The following is a 20,034-nucleotide window of genomic DNA, read 5'->3' as shown; positions in this document are numbered from 1 at the left end:
AAGGAAGGAGAGAGAGAGAGAGAGAGAGAGAGAGAGAGAGAGAGAGAGAGAGAGAGAGAGAGAGAGGTGAATAAATGGGAAATATTACAATCCTAATCTTTATTTTTCTAAAGGTCTTAGGCAGGAATAATTCGTCGTCCTTCAGCCAATAAGAACACTTGCATGTCATCCTGAAACTTAATTTTCCTTGCTACAAAGTTAGAAAAAATAACAACAACACTACTACCGTTATGCTTTGTCGAAAAAGTAATTAGAATTTCTTGCTCTAAATGACACAACTGCGTACCTAATCAAAAAAGAAAAAGGAATGAAACGACAAAGGTCAGTGCCATGTCTATACCACAGGTCAAGGGCACACTCAACGACCTCTAATAAGGTAATACAAAACAAAGCGCAGAACCAGCAGCATTTCTAAACAATGGTACCATTCCTGAAGTCGGGGTTATAAAAAGAGATACTCTGACGCCGGTTTTAAGATCAGAAGTCACTATCGTGTAAAGAAAGGTCGATGAATTGAATGAAGCAAGAGTCCATGATGAGAGAGCGAGAGGCATAAAGACAGAAATACATACTCAGTGAAGTTTTAAACACACATACCAAAGAGCTCCCAAGTGTGAAAGTTTGTACAACGTACCCAATAGCATGTCAGCGTTAAACACACATACCAAAGAGCTCCCAAGTAATAAAGTTTGTACAAGTCACCCAATAGCATATCCGCGTAGCTATTGGATGCTACTAGAGACTGTGAACACCAAAATTTAAAAAGATCCCAAGATAGAAAAGAAGGTCGTTAAAGTAAGGGTTGGATGCAAATGAAAAAGTTACGTGACTGAGAGTGAAATGGAAATGTTGATAAAAATGGAAAAAACTTATGAGAGGAAGAATGGCTTACACGTGAGGTGACAAAAGTATAGATATGTCCAAGCAACAGTTTTTAACCCTTCAACAGATACAACTGAGCGCTCAGCTTGAGGAATGACTGAAATGGAAGGAAAGGGAAGGTCGAAAACCAAGGCAAAAACTGAACAGAGAGGATGAAACCGGGGAAAACACAAAAATTAAATGTAATACCGCTGCCCAAACAGCTGACGATAAGGACAAAACACCTGGAAGAAAAAATTAAGAAAATAAAGGATAATGGCCTTTGTAAATCCATGAAAATTACTAAGAAGAGACACGAATTCCTGAAAAAGTAGGAAGATCTGGAGAAGAGGTGAATGGGAGAGGACATAACATATGAGCTATAGGCGAGGAGGATAAGAAAAAGGAGAATGCCTGAAGAGGTGAGAGTGGGTGAGGTAATCAACCCTCCCCATCCCCGCCCCCCAACATCATGGCTTCCAGGTATCCGAGGAGCTACGTGCTCTTCCAGCGAGTACTGCCGCTTGCCTTCCAGAGCCGAGATCGCTTCGTCAGACAGCGGCCAGCCACCACCATGAACGCACCGCCGTCCGCAGTTTTCTTCTTCCTCGTTCTCTCGATCCTGGGTGAGTCTAAAGTGCTTTTCCGTTCTCTCTATAGAATTACGGGCGTCAATGAATGCGTCAAATTTCCGTTGACTATTCAGGTTCTTTTGCATCTGTTATAACTCTTCTCTCCTTCCGGGCTGTCACTTACGTAAGCGATCACTTTCACTTCATTTCAAGTGTGCCGCTTCACTGAGCCGTGGTATTTGAGCGTGTAATATGGATTCTTGTGTAATATGTGAGAAAACAGCGCTTATCTGAAATTCACACTACTTTTTAATCGTTGTTTAGTAAACATAAAAATAAGAGGTATGTCAATACCTAAGGACATGTTAAACGTAATTATTAAGGCTTATAACTGTCGTAGGCATTTTAAAAAGTATTACAGAAGCAATTCACAATCAACACAGCCTTCACTGGTTAATGAAGCAAGACTTTCATGAAAGAATTTCGTGAAAATATTTGCAAATTCTGTTGTTATTCGTGGAATTATCTTCTAGGCGCTGCAGTCGATAGATCTGCAATGTTGACACAGCATTCAGGTTACTGCTGAAGTGTTCCTGACCTCCTGTGCACAGACAAATAGGAAGATATTCCCTCATGAATTCTATTCTCTTATAAAATGAAATCAGATACCAAAGTGCGCCTTCTCCAACGGTTTAATATATGGACCCCTTAACATATTTAACGTCCTTCCTTGATGCTGTCTGGGTTGGATAGGACAGGAGCACTGAATATCACGGTAATCGACGAGAATATTGAACCAATTCCATCCTGCAATGTCAGTATGCAAAAGCAACAAATTCCACCCACGCACACAATCGCTATTCGGAGTTTCGTTTAATGAAAGCGAGAGTGCGAATCATCGGTTTGGCTCGCAAGTACTAGGGAACGAAAACTCAAAACAAAGATCCGCCACAAAACAGCGCGTTGCATCGAAAGGCAAAACATCTCTCTCTCTCTCTCTCTCTCTCTCTCTCTCTCTCTCTCTCTCTCTCTCTAAGGAAAAAAAAAAATTCGACCCCGTCTAAATGGCAGCGAGTAACAGGCACCTTCATACAACCGGTTTTCTGTTATAGCTGGAGGTCGTTGTAGGTCACCCTGACGACAACAGGCTCCTGGCTGCAGCTTCAACCATTCCATCCACTCTTATAGACCTTCATATCTCCATGTGATCGCTGTGATGGAGAGACCTTCACTTGGTCATTGTTAAATGATATATCGGAGTTTTTGCAGCCGGAAACCTTAGCATGATCACTGTTCTTGTTGTCTTCTAAATTTAAAACCTAATCGACCTTCACCCGATCACTGTTGAAGTGACCTTTATTAATGAGACCTTCTCATGATCGTTGTTGAAGAAATCCTGACGTAATCACTGTTAACGCAATTTCGTGTGATTATTGCTATTAATGTTATAAATTTCAATGCCATATGTACTTTTACCGATCCCTGCTGAACAGAACTTCATGTGATAATTATTACCTGAAACCTTCTAGTTATCATTATTACGGAGGCATTCACATGATCACAGTTCTAGCAATCATATTTTTAAAGTGATTTCAGCCATTAAAATTCCCATTTCATAATTTACTTCTCTTACCAACGAAATGTAAAGATCTATATTCTGCAACTTTCTTCACAGCCATCACCACGACCTTCATAATTACCAATATTCTTTTCCTTATCTAGGCTGCATTGCTGTAGATTGCGATCCTCTGCAAGAGCAATAATCGCTTTAGATATTACAACGTCCTTTCATTTTAAACTGGGTTTCTTTCTGAGAGTTTGTTTAGAATCATAAGCCCATACATACGGATCGAAGGGGAAAACATGTCTGTCTCAACCTCATGTGCCTAACAGGTGGTTGATTTTCAACTCTCTCTCTCTCTCTCTCTCTCTCTCTCTCTCTCTCTCTCTCTCTCTCTCTCTCTCTCTCTCTCTCTCTCTCTCTCTATTTCAGTTTATATCTAAACTTATTCCTTAAGTCTGCAAGTTATGCCATATTGCTTCCGTGTGAACTTGTGAGTAGGCACATAACAACGCCTGTGAAATCTCCGTTCATTGACATTTAGGACGACCATCCTTCATAATGATTCCAAAGTTCCAAAGTTCCTCTTCCTTAGGAGTCGAAATTTCCCTTGACGAGTTCCTGCACAGCACAGCACTTCTGCCGCTGCGCTTTGTTCTTTATGGTCGATTAAATTTCCAATCTCAACGGAAAAACTGGTTAAGGAGGCATCAATCAGTTCACTTTCTAACTAGGTAAACTCAGAGATGGAATTTCTTCTTCTCTTTCACTTTCTAAAATGGAACGGAGATCTGCAGCTTGCCAAAGATCTTCCATATTTCCAGTGCCTAATGGATGTTCCCTAGTATGCACATATACTATTCATATATAATACCCACACACACCCGAGATATCACCAGAAAGCCTTTTAAGGTGAATTTCCTAACCCATGCTGTACATATTGTGCAACTTGGATCAATAAATGCCTAATAGATTTTTCAGGAAATGGGCCTAAATCGTTTACCCCTGCCCGAGTTGATTACTGGGTCTCTCGACAGTGAAGCGAGACTATTAACCCCTTTCCGTTATGAATAATTAAACATAGTACCCGTAACGTATTGTAAACAAAGTTCCTGGAAGACGGTTTTATCTTCCAATTACTACATGAGCAACCAATAACAATATATACACTGGAGGCAAGTACGCTCCTCAAAAATTCAATGGGTTGGACAAAAGATATACTCAGTAAGTGGTCTGGATTATTTAGATTATATTCCTCCTTAGCTGCTCAAGGAGTCGAAGACGTGGCAATGGCTCACGATTAGCTTAATCTAATAACTGGTATACAATAAACAAATGTGTATTTATTCACAGACAAAACATAGCTTAATAATCTGTTAACTCATTGAAAAATGCGTAACAAAGATATTTTATTTTAATAGGATGAGAGACCTATTGGTGTTTAATTATTTACCAAAAGACTAATAATTTCGTCGGCAGAGCTTGTTATTGTCCATAGGATATAAAAGTATGAGAGTTCCTCCCATTTCAGGGAGATCTAAACCGTAGTTTATGGACGAAACAAACGAACTTAGGCCGTGACACACAAAAGCAACAAAATCCAATAAAATAAATCCGTTAGTATTTTTGAATGTGCATTATCATGCGAGATTCCACAAAGAAAACGATTTATGAACTGGTGAATTCTTTTTTAAGGACGTCGCCCTCTTTGCTGAATTGACAGATTTCTTTAAAATAGCAACGCAACACCCTTAAATAAGCAGAAACTTCTAAAGATATAGGGAAAACTAAAATAGTCTTAAATTCATTGAGTATGTACAATTCATGGATATTCATGACACGATAAATCAGCAATCTTATTATTACTAATAATACTTCTATTACTACTATTACTATCCACATCCAACCCCAGGGCAAGCGAATAACAGTAATCGTGACCGCATGCAAGAAGGTGACCTACTCAAGCATGGCCCTCTGACCTGTGCGGGGTTGATGCCCATGACTTGTTCGAACTGGCAGCCTTGACATGAGCTTTACTACGGGGTCATTATAGACAGGTTTGTAGCTATAATCCAAGACAGCAACTCGCTTTTTTTGCTTTAAGATTTCATTCTCTCTCTCTCTCTCTCTCTCTCTCTCTCTCTCTCTCTCTCTCTCTCTCTCTCTCTCTCATACACATTATATATGTAGGTTGATTAACTGAATTTATTTTGCACAGGTTATTTTGATGTTGAAAAAGGCATCAGTAATAATCTTGTTGCATAGTGTGTGTGTATATAAATATATATATATATATATATATATATATATATGTGTATGTATATATATAATATATATACATATCTATATACATATATATATAGATATGTGTGTACGTGTATATTATATATATATATATATATATATATATATATATATATATATATAGATATATAATATATATATATAAATAAACGCCCGGTCGCGTGTGTGTGTGTGTATGTGTATATATATATATTATATATATATATATATATATATATATATATATATATATATATATACACACACAATCCTCCACCCACCTCTATCTCTCTCTTAGGACTATAAAAAAGTTAAGAAGTGAAAGAGCACTTGCAGGAAATGACATACTCTCAGCCAGCCTTGCATCATCTCCCCCTCTGGGACTTTGACCGAATCTTGAGACAAGAAACGCCAGACTCTTGGACAGTTAAGTTATATCGAATATTGTCTATTGATTGGGTGCTATAAAATGGCGTCACCACAACCGCAGTTATCGACAAATTACTTATTCTTACATAATTCATTGTTCTAAAACATTAAAAAAATTTAATTGTTTCCCATGAGAACATTCGTGTATCGACTAGATTATGAAAAAAAAGGGGGTTAACCAACATCGCATATGACATGGAGACGACTCGTGACTCTGGAAAAACAACTGTTATTTTTATAACAAAGGCGAATCTTTTCCTTCTTATACTACAACAACCAAACTGCGCCTTCGATTTTTGGGTATAATTATTCTATAATTTACGAGGCAACAAAGATAAGACGTCTTACTCATATTGAAGAAAAGTGATGAATAACAAAATTTTATTTTTCTACTAATGTCAAGGAGTATAACTTACGTTTTTTTGCACCTGCTGGTTAATCTGACTTGTAAACTATTGCAATTTAAGCAAACATCATTGGTAAAAGGTAAAGAAAAATTACGATTCAGTGAATGCCAAAGTCAGCGACTCTCTCTCTTCCCCCTCCCCTTCCTCTCCTTCTCCCCCCTTCTCTCTCTCTCGCTCTCTCTCTCTCTCTGCTCAATTCTATACCGGTATTGTCGTCTCTCTCTCTCTCTCTCTCTCTCTCTCTCTGTCTCCAGTCTTTTTTAATCTGCGCATAAAGAGACAATGACAGATACCTTACTCCAATGAAGCTCAGCAGCTAGTACTAGAAAAGAGTTAATAGAGCTCCCTTCATAAATGATGATAAACCTTCCCGTTAAGAAATATACTAAACTAAATGTTTCATGAATGAAACAAGTAAGAAGAACCGATCAAAGCAATGGACTCTCCAACCCGCGAATTCCTCACATTATCCGTGGGTTGGCTAAGTCTGAAGCGTAAAAAGCTGTCGAGAAAAGGTCAGCTTACTATAATCAAGAGGCCCTTGAAAGCTATGACCAATGAATGAAAAAGAAGTAGTTCTTAGGTGAAAAAGTATCATTTCAATGACAATTACGCATCAGTGACCGTAGTTATTGTGATTCCCGTTTTTAATCTTAAGTCAAGCTAAATCAGTGAAGAGGAGGCATCGGCGACCATGCTTAATGCTACAATAGTTTATAGTACAAAACAGAGCAATTCTTGGTAACAAATACTCCGGTTTAAAGTAATAAATCCAACCGACCACGGGAAGTAAGTGGGCAAATGAAAGCATTATAAAAGGCAACACTCTTGAAGTCACGAAGACAGCCTAAGCAAAATAAAGGAGGAATAAAAGTACCCAGACTGAAGATAGGAAGTTCTAACGGAGAAAAACATAAAACTGAAGACCTCAACTGGTGCAAAGGAAAACGCCGTTGTGTCGAAAGGTTAAAAAATAACCTTCAACGAACTGGATTTGACCAGAGAAGCAACGGTTGACTCAACGGAAGACCAATCTTAGGAGTTAAAAGAAACAATAAATAAATAAAAAAATAAACATTTAAAAAAGTGAACCAACATCATAATGAATATAGACGAATGCAACATGTGAAAAGACATAAATCAAAGACAATTAAACGAAATAAGGAGAAAGAATAATGGAGGCATGACCATGAAGGAGTTGACGAGATTGAATTGCATTTATTTCATATCACGCCCATTACGACAACACAATTATTGTTTACGAGATACGATGACTTTACAAAATTTTGAGCTCAACTGAGAACATTTAAACTCTTTGGTCACATCCTAAACGAATTCGTTTTATCTTTTAAATGCCACAGTCCCAGAACCGGTACTTTGAGGCACAACATGCCGATAGTCTGAAAAGTGCGCGATCCTGACGCTGCAAATTACTCCTTAAAAGAAAGTAATAGATGCTTTAGGGAACATTAAAAAACGAACTAAAAATCGCTCTGAAATTAAGACTTAAAGAATCTTAAAGTTTTATGTAAAACCTAATTTTGAGCTTTCATAATATTTTACCCTCCAGTACCTAATACCAAAAGAGTCACAAGTTATTTTTATTAATAACAATCAGTCTTTTTGTATCAACACTAACCTATATCAACCCTCACGTTACAATGACCACAGCCTGTATATGATTATTGTGCATTACATAGAAATATGTTCTGCGGACACTTGAAATGTGACTAAAAGATCGTCAAACAAACTGGGTAAAAATTTTTCATCTGAGCTCGATAGCTACTATAAAAAAAGCGAGGAAGTTTACTCCCAAGTCTAAAGCTTGTACACATCAGCAAATTTGGGCTAATCCAAAAATATGAGCAACACTGCATATGTATATAATTCATATACTTTCCTATATAATTTCTTATAGAGAACTATCAACAGGGATTTGTCTTTAAAAATATTATTTATAAGGTAATGAGTAATACGTATGGCATTTTCTCTTCATATTAATCACAATCAACAAACATACCTCGGTGATCCTCATAAAATTTACTTGTGTTATTTCGGTAGCCATAAAATGGTTCGTATATCATCATCATACTTTATGCCTTTCTCAGTTGATGAGAATTTTGCAGCTGCAACGTACTTACTTACGTCAATTAAACATGTTCCTTTGCATTTTCTCGCTCGTGACTGCAAGATGGTTGCAGTACAAAAATGAATATAGAGTACTTCAAATAGGAAGATGATGAACAACATTCCTCACTACAACGTGATCACCTTCAGAAACTGCATTCCCAAAATCTGCCTCGACTTTCCTCTTGCGTTTGGTTTCACTGTCTAACAGTAAATATTCATCTTGGACACGAACGACTTCTTGAGTAACAATAACAGTTAACCTCCTTCCTGATAAAGAAAAAAAAAATTGTTTGGTTAAAAAATAGCGGTTAAACCACATTGTAGGCTGATGAGTTCATCGGTTAAGAAGAGGAGTTAGCCTTCTAGTAGAAAGATGCTTCTTGCAAAATTTTTAAACTTACAAACACAAGACATTTATTGATAAAGCACTTCTAACTTCTCAGAGCGGAGACTTTTTCTTTTTCCTCTGCTGCCAGACGAATTTTCTCCTTGCACCCGTTTTACCGGATTTTTTCAAGAGGCGGCCTGCCACTTCCTTCAGCTTATTCCTCTACTTGACCTCCTTTTCCCTGAAGTGACAGTCCCATGGGCAATTGCAAACAAAACAAAACAAAAATGTAGCAGTAGTTGCGGCTTGGAACTTTCTACTAAAATCTGTTTTTTCCGGAGCTGATGGTACATATCCATTGCCGATACCGGTGACTCCAATTTAGACTACTTCAGAAAGTTATTACCCATCATAGTGAGGAAGCTGACCACGGGATAATGCGTTCCCATGAATATCAAATCTGGGCCATGCATATGCACCCAACCCCATAACCCACTGCTCTCAAAAGACAAGCTGGTTTAAATAGCTGGTTCAAATGTCACAATTTCTCAACTTAAACTTCTTCAAAACATTAAGCGTGGATTTTACATATATTTCCTACAGACTATTACAACTAGTACATCATTCAGTATAATATAATGCAAACATTTCATCTAGATCATTTATATCACTATATATATATATATATATATATATATATATATATATATATTATATATATATATATATATATATATTATATATAATGATTCATATACACTATATATACGTATATATATATATATATATATATATATATCTATATATATATAGCAACATGATTATTGTTGATGCCTTTGTCAGCATTAAAATAACCTGTGCAAAAGAAATTCAGCTGATCAAACAACAAATATCTGACTACAATCAATGCACCTGCAAGTCATTCAACTCTCCCTTTTGTCTCACTGAGGCTATTCATTAGGTTCTCAGACTCTTACGAACCACGGAACAATTAATGGCACTAACAACAACAAGTCATATTTTCCAAAAGATATTCGTTAATTTACATACGACACTCGCTTGACTACCAGCCAGCTGCCCAAGGATAAACCAAAAAAGGAAATGGGAAAAAAAATATTAATTCTTCAAGCAACTGTAACTGACCAAGGGCGAATTTGATTTTCTTCGAGTTTTATGAATTTAATTAATTAAAGAGGGCTCTTCGTCTTTGCAATGGGTACGTAATTGATGCTCAGCGAGGAATATGTAGCCGCTCTCTCCCCACATTCATATATCACTATATATCACTATATTTCGGTAATGTATTATTGCAAATAATGGAATGCCATAATTTTTTTCGGTCATATTGAAACCAAATCTTATTTTCCATCTAGACTTCACGTGAGGCAGGGAAAGTTATACACAGGCAGGGACATGAGCTTGGTATATATGTATGTATGTATACGTGTGTGACATATATATATAAGAATAATATATTATATATATATATTATATAATATTTAATTATAATTATATATAAACTGGAGAGAGAGAGAGGAGAGAAGAAGCGAGAGAGAGAGAGGAGAGAGAGAGAGAGAGAGAGATAGAGAGAGAGAGAGAGAGCGTTTTATTCAACAGGCACGAAGGTATGCAAGTCCCTCTAACTGCAGTTTAAATTCTCCTTCATGGCCTCTACGAAAGTGAAAACTTGCAGACAAAAACCACTATAGATACAGTGCATGCCTTACTTAGACCACGTTCAGTACATGAACTAGCAAAAATTTCTGTAAAGGGTAAGTCGCCACAAAAGCAGGAAACTGCTAAGTTCCGAGATACTTCATTTGGACACCAAGGTCCACGAGGAACAGTGCATGGGTGGGGGGATGAGGAAAAGGGTGTTGGGGTTGGGGTTGGGAGGGTTAAAATCGAAGGCCTATGATGTGTGACTTGTTTTCCCCAGGGTCAGACTAATTTATTTTTTTTCTTTTGTTAAAAACAATCTTTAAAACTTGAAATGACAAATGAAAAGTAACCCAAAAGGACCAATATTTACTTCCACGTTTTATATATCTGCTGTTATTATTATGAATACACCCTTATTGGAAACCCCTGCAAAGCCACGAACTTGTCTGGCAAGCTTCTACCGAATAGTCTGCTGTGAATTAGTGATGGCTTCCGTGATTAAGCAAAGTGGAAGCAGTAACAGAGAGCAATCACAGAAATGTCTGCTAAAACAGCTGAAACCAATCCTATACAAAAGAAAACCATTAAAACTGGACATCATCTAAAATATTTTCCTTTCGAATTTCTTGGTTTTTGTCAGGCAGCCTCATCACGCATGAAAGGGTCCTTACGCGCAGAAGGTAAATACATTTCCTCATGAAAGGGCCCTTACGCTATCATATAAAAAAATAAAGAGAAAATCATTTTAAGTTTTTCTCTCTCGCTGCAACAGATCACGTCTCTTGTCGGTGGAAAGTGACTCTGAGGTCCCAAGTGGCATTGAGCGGGAAAGGGGCGACGCGTAGAACTGACGGAAAGGGAGGGAGAGGGGGAGGGAGGGAGAACGAAGGGAGTACGCCGAGGAGGTTGTAGACAAGGGCTTTTAAGGATAGCGGTGTCTCACGCGGCAAAAAGTGGGAAGTTACACCGGTAATAACCCATTTTTTTTATACAGGAAATAAGTTGTTGTGGGAAATGATTTATCTGGGAGAGCGCCATCAAAAACTCGGGGACAAAAATCCAGCAGGCACTCCAGACCTCGTTCACTTTTCCATTTTCATCAAACATTACCAATAAGCAAGATGACTTTCAAGGCCATACTGGAAAACGGTTATTATTATTCAAAATGAACACACATTCATAAACTGAATGAATGTTATTTATGGCCAGGCAAAAAATTACTTGCAAAGTAAGCTTCCACGAAACAGACTGCCCATTGTAAAATGAGAAAACACTTCGTTAGACTGCTAACTAAACCTCTAGATTGCAAAACTAGAACAAAGCACAACTCCTATTTCAGTTAGCCGAGTTGCGTGCACTCTAATGGCAAGGTGACCAAACGCATACTGCAACGCTTCCGCTCCCTTGACACACACTTCTTCCAGCCTTCAGGAAAAGGACCTGTCATAAATAACGGGACGTAAGAACCAACTTGCTTTCCTTCCTTCATTAAGTTCTTCTTGATTACCTCAAGTCTTTGCAATATTGCGGCATAACGATGCCTGCTCTATCAGCCTTGGTATACAAAACAGAAAAAAAAAAATCTCGCTCGTTTCCAAATCAACCTCAACGGCAACAGTGGTTAGTGGATCTTACAGAATCTCTGAAGAAATCCTCTATCTTCTCGTTCCATCTATATGGGTCTTCATACTTTCACCTCGAAAGTTTGCCGTCATCTATTTATTAGTCTACTTTCCTTGCCGTTTATGTTCATGCAAAAAGTATAAGTCTTAAGTGCCAATGAGTTTTTCTTTTCTTCCTTTACGGATATAAAAAGATCTCATATCACAACTTTGTGACAGGAGGAGCAGTAAACAAGAAATAAGGTCACACATAATTATGAAGTGCGTAACGTACTAATTATACGAATGTTATGTATATACATATATATGTATATAATGTGCGAATGCTTATATATATTGATATTCACTCATTACTCAAATGACTTTATATTTCCAAATATTAGGCTACAAATGCCCATTGATATCGAATTCGCCATATCTAATTGTACCTATCCTTATTTCGACTCAAACCGGCCATTCAGGGAGGTACATAGAAGACGGTAAATTAATGCAGTCAGCCGTCAATTTACAATACAAAACGATCACTTGTGACTTAATATAAAGTTGCTAGGTTCATCCCCATTCCCATTTCCATCACGGTTGCGATCCACCACAGCTAACCCAAGGTACTAACGGCATAGGTCAGGAGAGGGACGATGGATTTTCCAAAGAAACCAATCTTGGTCATTTCCCAACCGTGGAATTGAACCCTTGTGTGCATGTATGTATGTGTATATATATACTATATATATATATTATATTATATATATTATATATATATATATATATAGACATATATATATATAATATATATTATACTTAAGGTATATATTAACATATTACATATATATTATATATGTATATATACAAAAAAACATAAGAAATGTAAATACAATATATATATATATTGTATGGTTTAGGTATGAGTTGTATTAGTTTATGTATGTATTGTATGTATGTATGAATATGTATATATACATATATATATTTATAAATATATTATATAATATGAACGTGGGAATAGAAGCTTTTACTGAACTTGACAAAGCTGTGGCTAGTGAGGACAAATGAAATATAATCCAAAAGACAATACTTAATTAACAACAAAAGTGGAAACATATTCAACTGATACACTGCATGAAGAGACACCTCAATGTAGCAGAGCTGGAACAATGAAGGGGTTGACAAGAAAAAATTTGTATTCCGCATGAGATGCCTCGCTTCCCACTCTCGAAGTGAACTTCCCATTCAGGGGGTGCTTTCTCCACATTTTTTCTCGTCTTAATGCATATTCTTGTGAACAAGAGCGCATGCACATGCTACTTCTTTTGGGCCTGTGCTTCTCGTTTGCAAAGTTATTCTTGAAGACAAAAACAAGTTTCAGGATCTCCACTCACCTGTGCAGATATAAATACATATCTATATGTACATCCACCGCTTTACTATATATATATATATGTAATATAATATATGATATATATATATATATAAATATATCTATAGAATATATATATATTATCATATATATATATATATTATATATATAATATATATATATCTATCATATATATATATATATATCTATATATATATATATATATATATATATTTAAACTATATTTATAAATGTGAATACATATATATATATATATATATATATTGAAAAAATACTGTATATATATATATACACACACAAAAACACAGACAAAGAGTGAGAGAGAGAGAAAGAGGCACAAGCGCTGTGCTACTTGTTTGTTTGTTTGTTTGTTTGTTTGCAATACTGAAATTGTAGACAGTACAATCGCTCATGTTGCTTATGGATCATAGAGACTGAGAAGGCATAAAAAATCTCTATTAGTAGATTTCATGAAAAAACTATTTCTTTCACCACAGCCCAAGAACAATAATTCAAAACGTAAAAAGGGGTTTAAGGAAATGACACATAAGTAAAAGGCTGAGCTATGGGTAACCTAACAAGTCCACAAATAGAAAGCTAGAAAGTTACGTGATGTTTGGAAAGTAAATATCTATGATTAAAACTGAGAAACCTTTGCGACTCATGGCTAGTACTTTCACTCTCTTCCCTCATGGAAGCCAACAAGAGCGTAAAAACGCACGAACAAACACACTCAATATAGAGACAGACAAGAACACAAAAAAGAACTACAAAACACGCACCACTGAGGCAGTCTATATATAAGTATTTATGTATGTTTGAATATATATATATATATATTATATATATATATATATATATATATATATATATAACATACACACACACACACACACACACATATATATATATATATATATATATATATATATATATATATATATATAAAATTTGCATTACATTATAAAGCAGCTAATATGGTGAAGTACTTGCAGTCCTCCCTTAGTGACTGTAAGGAAAATTGAATAGTAGGCAATGCGATAGATGTGAAAACCAATTTATCGTTATTACACACAGTCCTTTTCTTATTTTTCTGAAGTGCGGGATCTATGCTCACTTTCTCATCTTGCTTTCAAGAAATTTGCTTATTCAGGATATGCCAAGGGCAGGTACCTCGTGCGGCTGTCTCTTGTTGATCTTAAAAGCCTTCAATGATATTTCTGGTGTCTCTGTGCACTAGGGACCAATCACATTATATTCTTTTTCCGTGAATTGGAATTCCCATATTTTTAGCTACATTTTTATATATCTGCACACAGTCATAGACTGTTGGCCATATTATCAAAATATTTCTCGTCCGTGGTCTTATACTTGTAATCATATTCTAAAACCGTATTTCTTTTTATTCATGATCACATATTTTGAGTCACATTCTGATACATATAAATATAAATATATATATATATATATATATATATATATATATATATATATATATATATATATATATATATATATGTCGTTATGTCGTCCGTAGCCACGTGCTTTCCACCCTCTCTTGATGCATCTCTAATCCGAGGAACTTTCTCAACCGTAGTCACATCACAACTTTTCTCATCCATGGTCACATACTTTTTATTCTAATTTTATTTCTAGTCCGTGATCATATGTCTTTAGCGACATTGTAATCTATTTCTTAGCAACTGCCACATTCTTTCGGCCACATTTCAACAAATGTCATATTTTTGGCCACATATTTCAGGGCAACTTTCATTGTTTTTCTCATCATGGTCAAATATTTACACGGTAGTATATTTCCGACCCGTCGTCCAATATTTGGCCCCAATCTTAAATATTCTGCACCTGCGGTCGCATTATTTTGGCCATATTTCAATAAGCTTTCATCCGCGCATACGCTTTTGCTCATAGTTTACCTCTATAATTGTATGAACTCTTACGTCGGAAGAAAATTACTTTTATACGCACACACGTGCATGTAATATATGCTCATATTTATGGCCAATTTGCAGACAAAAGAATATTCCAAGATTACAACAAATACTAGTATGCAGTATGATAAATGGTGGAAACTTGACATACCTAATTATTATATTAATATTATTATTATTGTTGTTTTACCATTACTAGCAACAGCAGTAGCTGTAGTTTTCTACGGTCTTTTATTCTCATATCTCACATACCTTATTGCCTTCTGTAGATGCTTGCTTAGATCTTCTTTAGGCCTCTAAGGTATTTTCCATAAGAATACATGCACATAACTATCGTTTTCATTACAGTAGTAATAGCAGTAGTAGTAGCATCTTCATCTTAAAGAGTAAAAATTAAGACTCAGCACCGTCATTGTTAGTCAGTACATTCTTGGGCCTCTTTTTCTCTCAATTCAGCAGAAACGCTGGTCGAGATTTTTTTTTTAACTGCCATCAATGCCGACCAGAAGTCCAGACGGGTCGTTAATTGATCTCACCTTAACCTTTTCCGACGTGCCGAAACTCTCGCTGATACGACCACCTTGCCGGCACACGGTAACTTCCTCTCGACTACCGTTGCCAGTCTCTCTCTCTCTCTCTCTCTCTCTCTCTCTCTTGTGCTGCAATCTGAACTTTCCCTTTTATTTGTGTCTGGGCCAATGTCTGAGCTAGTACTTTTATTGTCCTGTATCAGTGAAATGTGAATCTAATCAAAATAATGCCCTCAAAAACATTAATAGCGACAATATTCTACAATTTTGATGATCTGGACACGTGATTTATAGGAGGTTATTCGTTAATCTGCCAAACTGACTGAGTTCAAACGACACAGAAAGAGAGGGATCCCAACAGCATGCATTTCAAATCCGGAAAATATAATTAAAGGAAAATATTATTCTCATTCTCATCTTTTCCTTCACAAAGCGAAAGGATATGGTCATGAACAAGCAGGAATATGCAGTCCCGCTCCACAACAAAATCACAAAGTAATAATGGCTTCGCCCATTCAGAGCTAGGGATTCCCCGAGAAATTAATGCCCCTTTGTACTTTCAGACTAGGATTCATAAACACATACGTCTTTCGTCCACGCAGCTCCTTGGCCAAGGAAGATTATTGTTGTTGTTGTTATTACTTTAGATTTAACTTGGCTTATGCCAGCAATACTAAAACCAGGTAAAGAATTTCGACTATGTAACAAGTTTTATCCTTCCTTCCAAAAGAGAAAACGAGACATTGTACCTTTTCTGTTTGTTTGTATGGTGTTTTTACGTTGCATGGAACCAGTAGTTATTCAGCAACGGGACCAACGGCTTTACGCGGCTTCCGAACCACGTCGAGTGAACTTCTATCACCAGAAATACACATCTCTCACCCCTCAAAAGAATGCCCGGGAATTGAACTCCCTGCCACCGAGGTGGCAGACTAAGACCATACCAACCACGCCGCTGAGACGCTTGTACCCCTTTCTATCTATCTTCATACTCGCGAATTCACGACCTCCCACACGATAAGGGAACGGCAACAAGCAGTAACAAGAAGTGGCAACCGTCAAGCATTTATCCCTTCGCCCAAAAGCTATATATAACCTGTTCAAAACAATACTTTCCATCACATAATCTTATCCTCACGCTGTTATAAACAAGGATAACTTTTTATTTTGACAAAGCACTTTTCTGCTGCTTAAATTCTTAGCAATTTCATTTCAGTCCAATTCAGTCACGGGCGAATCTGTTCATTCCACATTGCATCTACATTTAATTTTGTTTTATAACCCTTTAAAATGGATGTAAATATGAAAACGTTCCGCATAGTACCGCTTTCATGATTTCTTTCGCAATAAAAAAAAGTATCGATTTCTATACCCAAAACCAAGAACTGCTTGAACAATAATATGAGCAAATTATTATTTTATAATTATGATTATTATTATTAGGATAAAGACAACAATGCCGGAGAGTTCTGCTGACACAAACAGCAATTAGGCAATCCAGGAACAAAATTCTTGCGAAGAGAATTCTTAATACTGTGAAGGAGATCCGCTATTCTTCTGCTGACCTTGAAGCCCCTGACGGTGGAGAAAGTTCCGAAACCGAAGAGCTCCGGCTCTGCCACGCGCCTCACTTGGCGACGAATAGTAAAACCCTTCTCCAATTTAGACTTACAGTTATTCGTCTTGCCGGCCTCCGTTTATAAAAAAAAAAAAAAAACTAACATTTTACCGCTTAACTTCACTAGCGAAACCTAAGCCTGATCAAGACGGATGAAGTGATTTAGACCAATTCCCTGAAAACTCCGCTATTCCTGTATCAACCTAAAAAATCAATTAGCACCTAGAAATTAGTGAAAGTGGTGGCAGCACGCACGTTGGAAACGGGCATGGGTCTGGCAACCTCATCCCTTAATATTGGTTAAAAAGTGGAAGGAATCCAAGTGAACCTCCTACCCTGACGCTTGTGGAGTGACAATTTAATCATTTTACTTGTGTCAGACTATTTTAATTTGTAGTTTCTAAATTAATTTTTGTTAAAATACTAGCAAGTCAGTGTTATGTCACTTATTCTCAGAGACATCCTTGATGTCTGCTCAAAAAGTCCTTGGGCTCTTCCCAAGCCGATGTGATGCTAGATAAACGATTCTGCAACTTTTAACGGAGGACTTACCGTTACAGAGTGTACCTTGAGCCCAGCCGTGACCAACAACTTTATCAAGACATCAGAAAACGGCTACGGTATCTCACTTCCATTTACGGATCAAAGAGTCAGAAAGAATAACAGAAAGTCTTCGCTCATATTTGGGTGAGCGAGAAAAACACTGTGCGATATTGAATTTGCCCCTTCGTAGAAATCATCATAAGTTTATTTTTTTTTAAATTAACGTCTGGTTAATCTGTACATGATTTGGTGATCATGTAACACCCAACAGCGTTGGCCACCGTGTTGACCATGGGCATTTTGGTATCCAATCTCATGACGCATATGATAATACCATTACCCAAGATGTAATCTTAGTTTAAAAACAGATTAACAGATGCCGAAGGGTTTTAGCCAGAGAAGCAGCCCGATACGGGAAAAGTTATAGAGGGAGAGGATTACGGATGAAAAAAGTAAAATGCTTCACTAACGTATCAAATTACAAAAAACGTGTATAATATTCATTAAGAACTTCTAAAATGCCCGTCAATTTACAATGAAACATTTACATATCAAACAATTCCAAATAAAAACAAAATAAAACAAATTTGAAAAGTAAAAAACAAATTATAACTAAAATAAAATAATTTCCAAATGAAGATCCACAACAGATGAACTACACTATTACTGTATTTACATAACTTGACAGGCACCACTCAATCCATTAGTAGCCGCACTATAATAGTGGGAGTCTTTTTTAGCAGGTAAGGAATACTCATCAATAACGAAACGTTCGTAATTGATGAGTGCACAATACAAAGAATAATGAAATGCAATGTTGAGTGAATAATTGACCGTCTTATTCATGGACGCACATGTCTGCAGCATTGACACGAGGCAACTTGACTCGTTTAACGCCATGCGCCTGACGAGATGTGTACTCGGTGGGTGTTTGTGAGTTTTGTTCATTCTTTCAGATTTGCCTGACGAAAAACTCCCTGTAGTTTACTGATAATAAAGCTCACCCTCACTGAAAAGGCATTATTCGCCCAAAAACGTGAAAGAGAGAGAGAGAGAGAGAGAGAGAGAGAGATTGAAGAAAGAGGAGAGACGAGACGAGAGAGAGAGAGAGAGAGAGAGAGAGAGAGAGAGAGAGAGAGTGGGGTCCTTTTAACAACAAAATCCTTCTTCTGTGAGAGAAAGGCGGCGAAGTACCAATACATAGAGCGGATTTCCAAAAGGGAAAGTAGCACAGGCGAAAGGGACAAGGGAAGGCTTCTGAATGCAGGCATTCACTTCCCTTAACGACTTTATTCCAAACTTTTCGAAAGGAATATTCACCTTAACTTTTGTCGAGAGCTTCGTGAAGACGGTGTACCGTTAGCACCGTCACCCTTCCAGCGCCACCGCCAACCCCCCATATCTCTCTCTCTCTCTTTCTCTCTCTCTCTCTCTCTCTCCACTTAACACAATTCTTGCAGCTCAAACGCAAGCTTGCTCATCAAAGATGAACAAATAAACTAAAGATGAACAAATAAACTAATAACGCTTGTATTAATATACAGAATTAATGAGAAAACAGTAAATCTTACCAAAAATAACTCAAGGATCCTCGCAATGTAACGTCCTACTTTCAAGAGACGAGAAAAAAAATTATAATAAAAACTTTCAGACCTCTCCCACACTGGAACTGGCGTCTACTCAGGATAAAAAAGAAAAAAAAAACGAAAATTGGATTTAGAAAAATTGTCATTGGAAAATATGCCACAAAGAGAACCTGCGCACTCCAAGTGACTAAAAACCTCTTTTTTTATTTTTTATAGGAAAAAATCTCTTTACAGTTTGTTTGGTTACACGCTAACAGAGAACAAGGCAGGCAATACTTTATATTCCCAACAGCCTACAGGGTTATCAGAGTCATCCGAGAAGCTCCTTCGTCGTCGTCGTCATCGTCGTGGTCCGCGATCATCCGTCCCTTCGTCGCCCTGATCTTCGGAGAAACTGGTTGTTGAAAGTGAAACCAGACAAGGCAGCGACGAGGAGCGAGAATTTCTGGCGACCCGTTAAATTTAATCCTGCTTCTCAATCTGACGACCTCGGGGCACCTATAAGCTGCGTATCTCTCTGATTCTCTCAGAGGATAATATACAAATTTCATGCAGCAACAGACGTCGCGGAGAAACAG

The 20,034-nt window shown here is 37.0% G+C and overlaps 1 protein-coding gene across 1 annotated transcript in view; it reads left to right on the top strand.

The window, feature by feature from the left end:
* Window positions 1-1,318: 1,318 nt before the first annotated feature.
* LOC135221771 (chitin deacetylase 1-like) overlaps window positions 1,319-20,034 on the top strand; it is a 33,544-nt gene continuing 14,828 nt past the window's right edge. The window contains exon 1 of the mRNA XM_064259591.1: window positions 1,319-1,487. Within this exon, the coding sequence (XP_064115661.1) occupies window positions 1,334-1,487 (154 nt within the window). The 5' untranslated portion in view covers window positions 1,319-1,333. The remainder of the gene's footprint in view (window positions 1,488-20,034) is intronic.

Source organism: Macrobrachium nipponense, chromosome 3 (assembly GCF_015104395.2).
Source record: "Macrobrachium nipponense isolate FS-2020 chromosome 3, ASM1510439v2, whole genome shotgun sequence".
In the NCBI taxonomy this organism is placed as follows: domain Eukaryota; kingdom Metazoa; phylum Arthropoda; class Malacostraca; order Decapoda; family Palaemonidae; genus Macrobrachium; species Macrobrachium nipponense.
The sequence above is the reverse complement of the archived record's forward strand: the minus strand, read 5'-3'. Positions and strand labels throughout refer to the sequence as shown.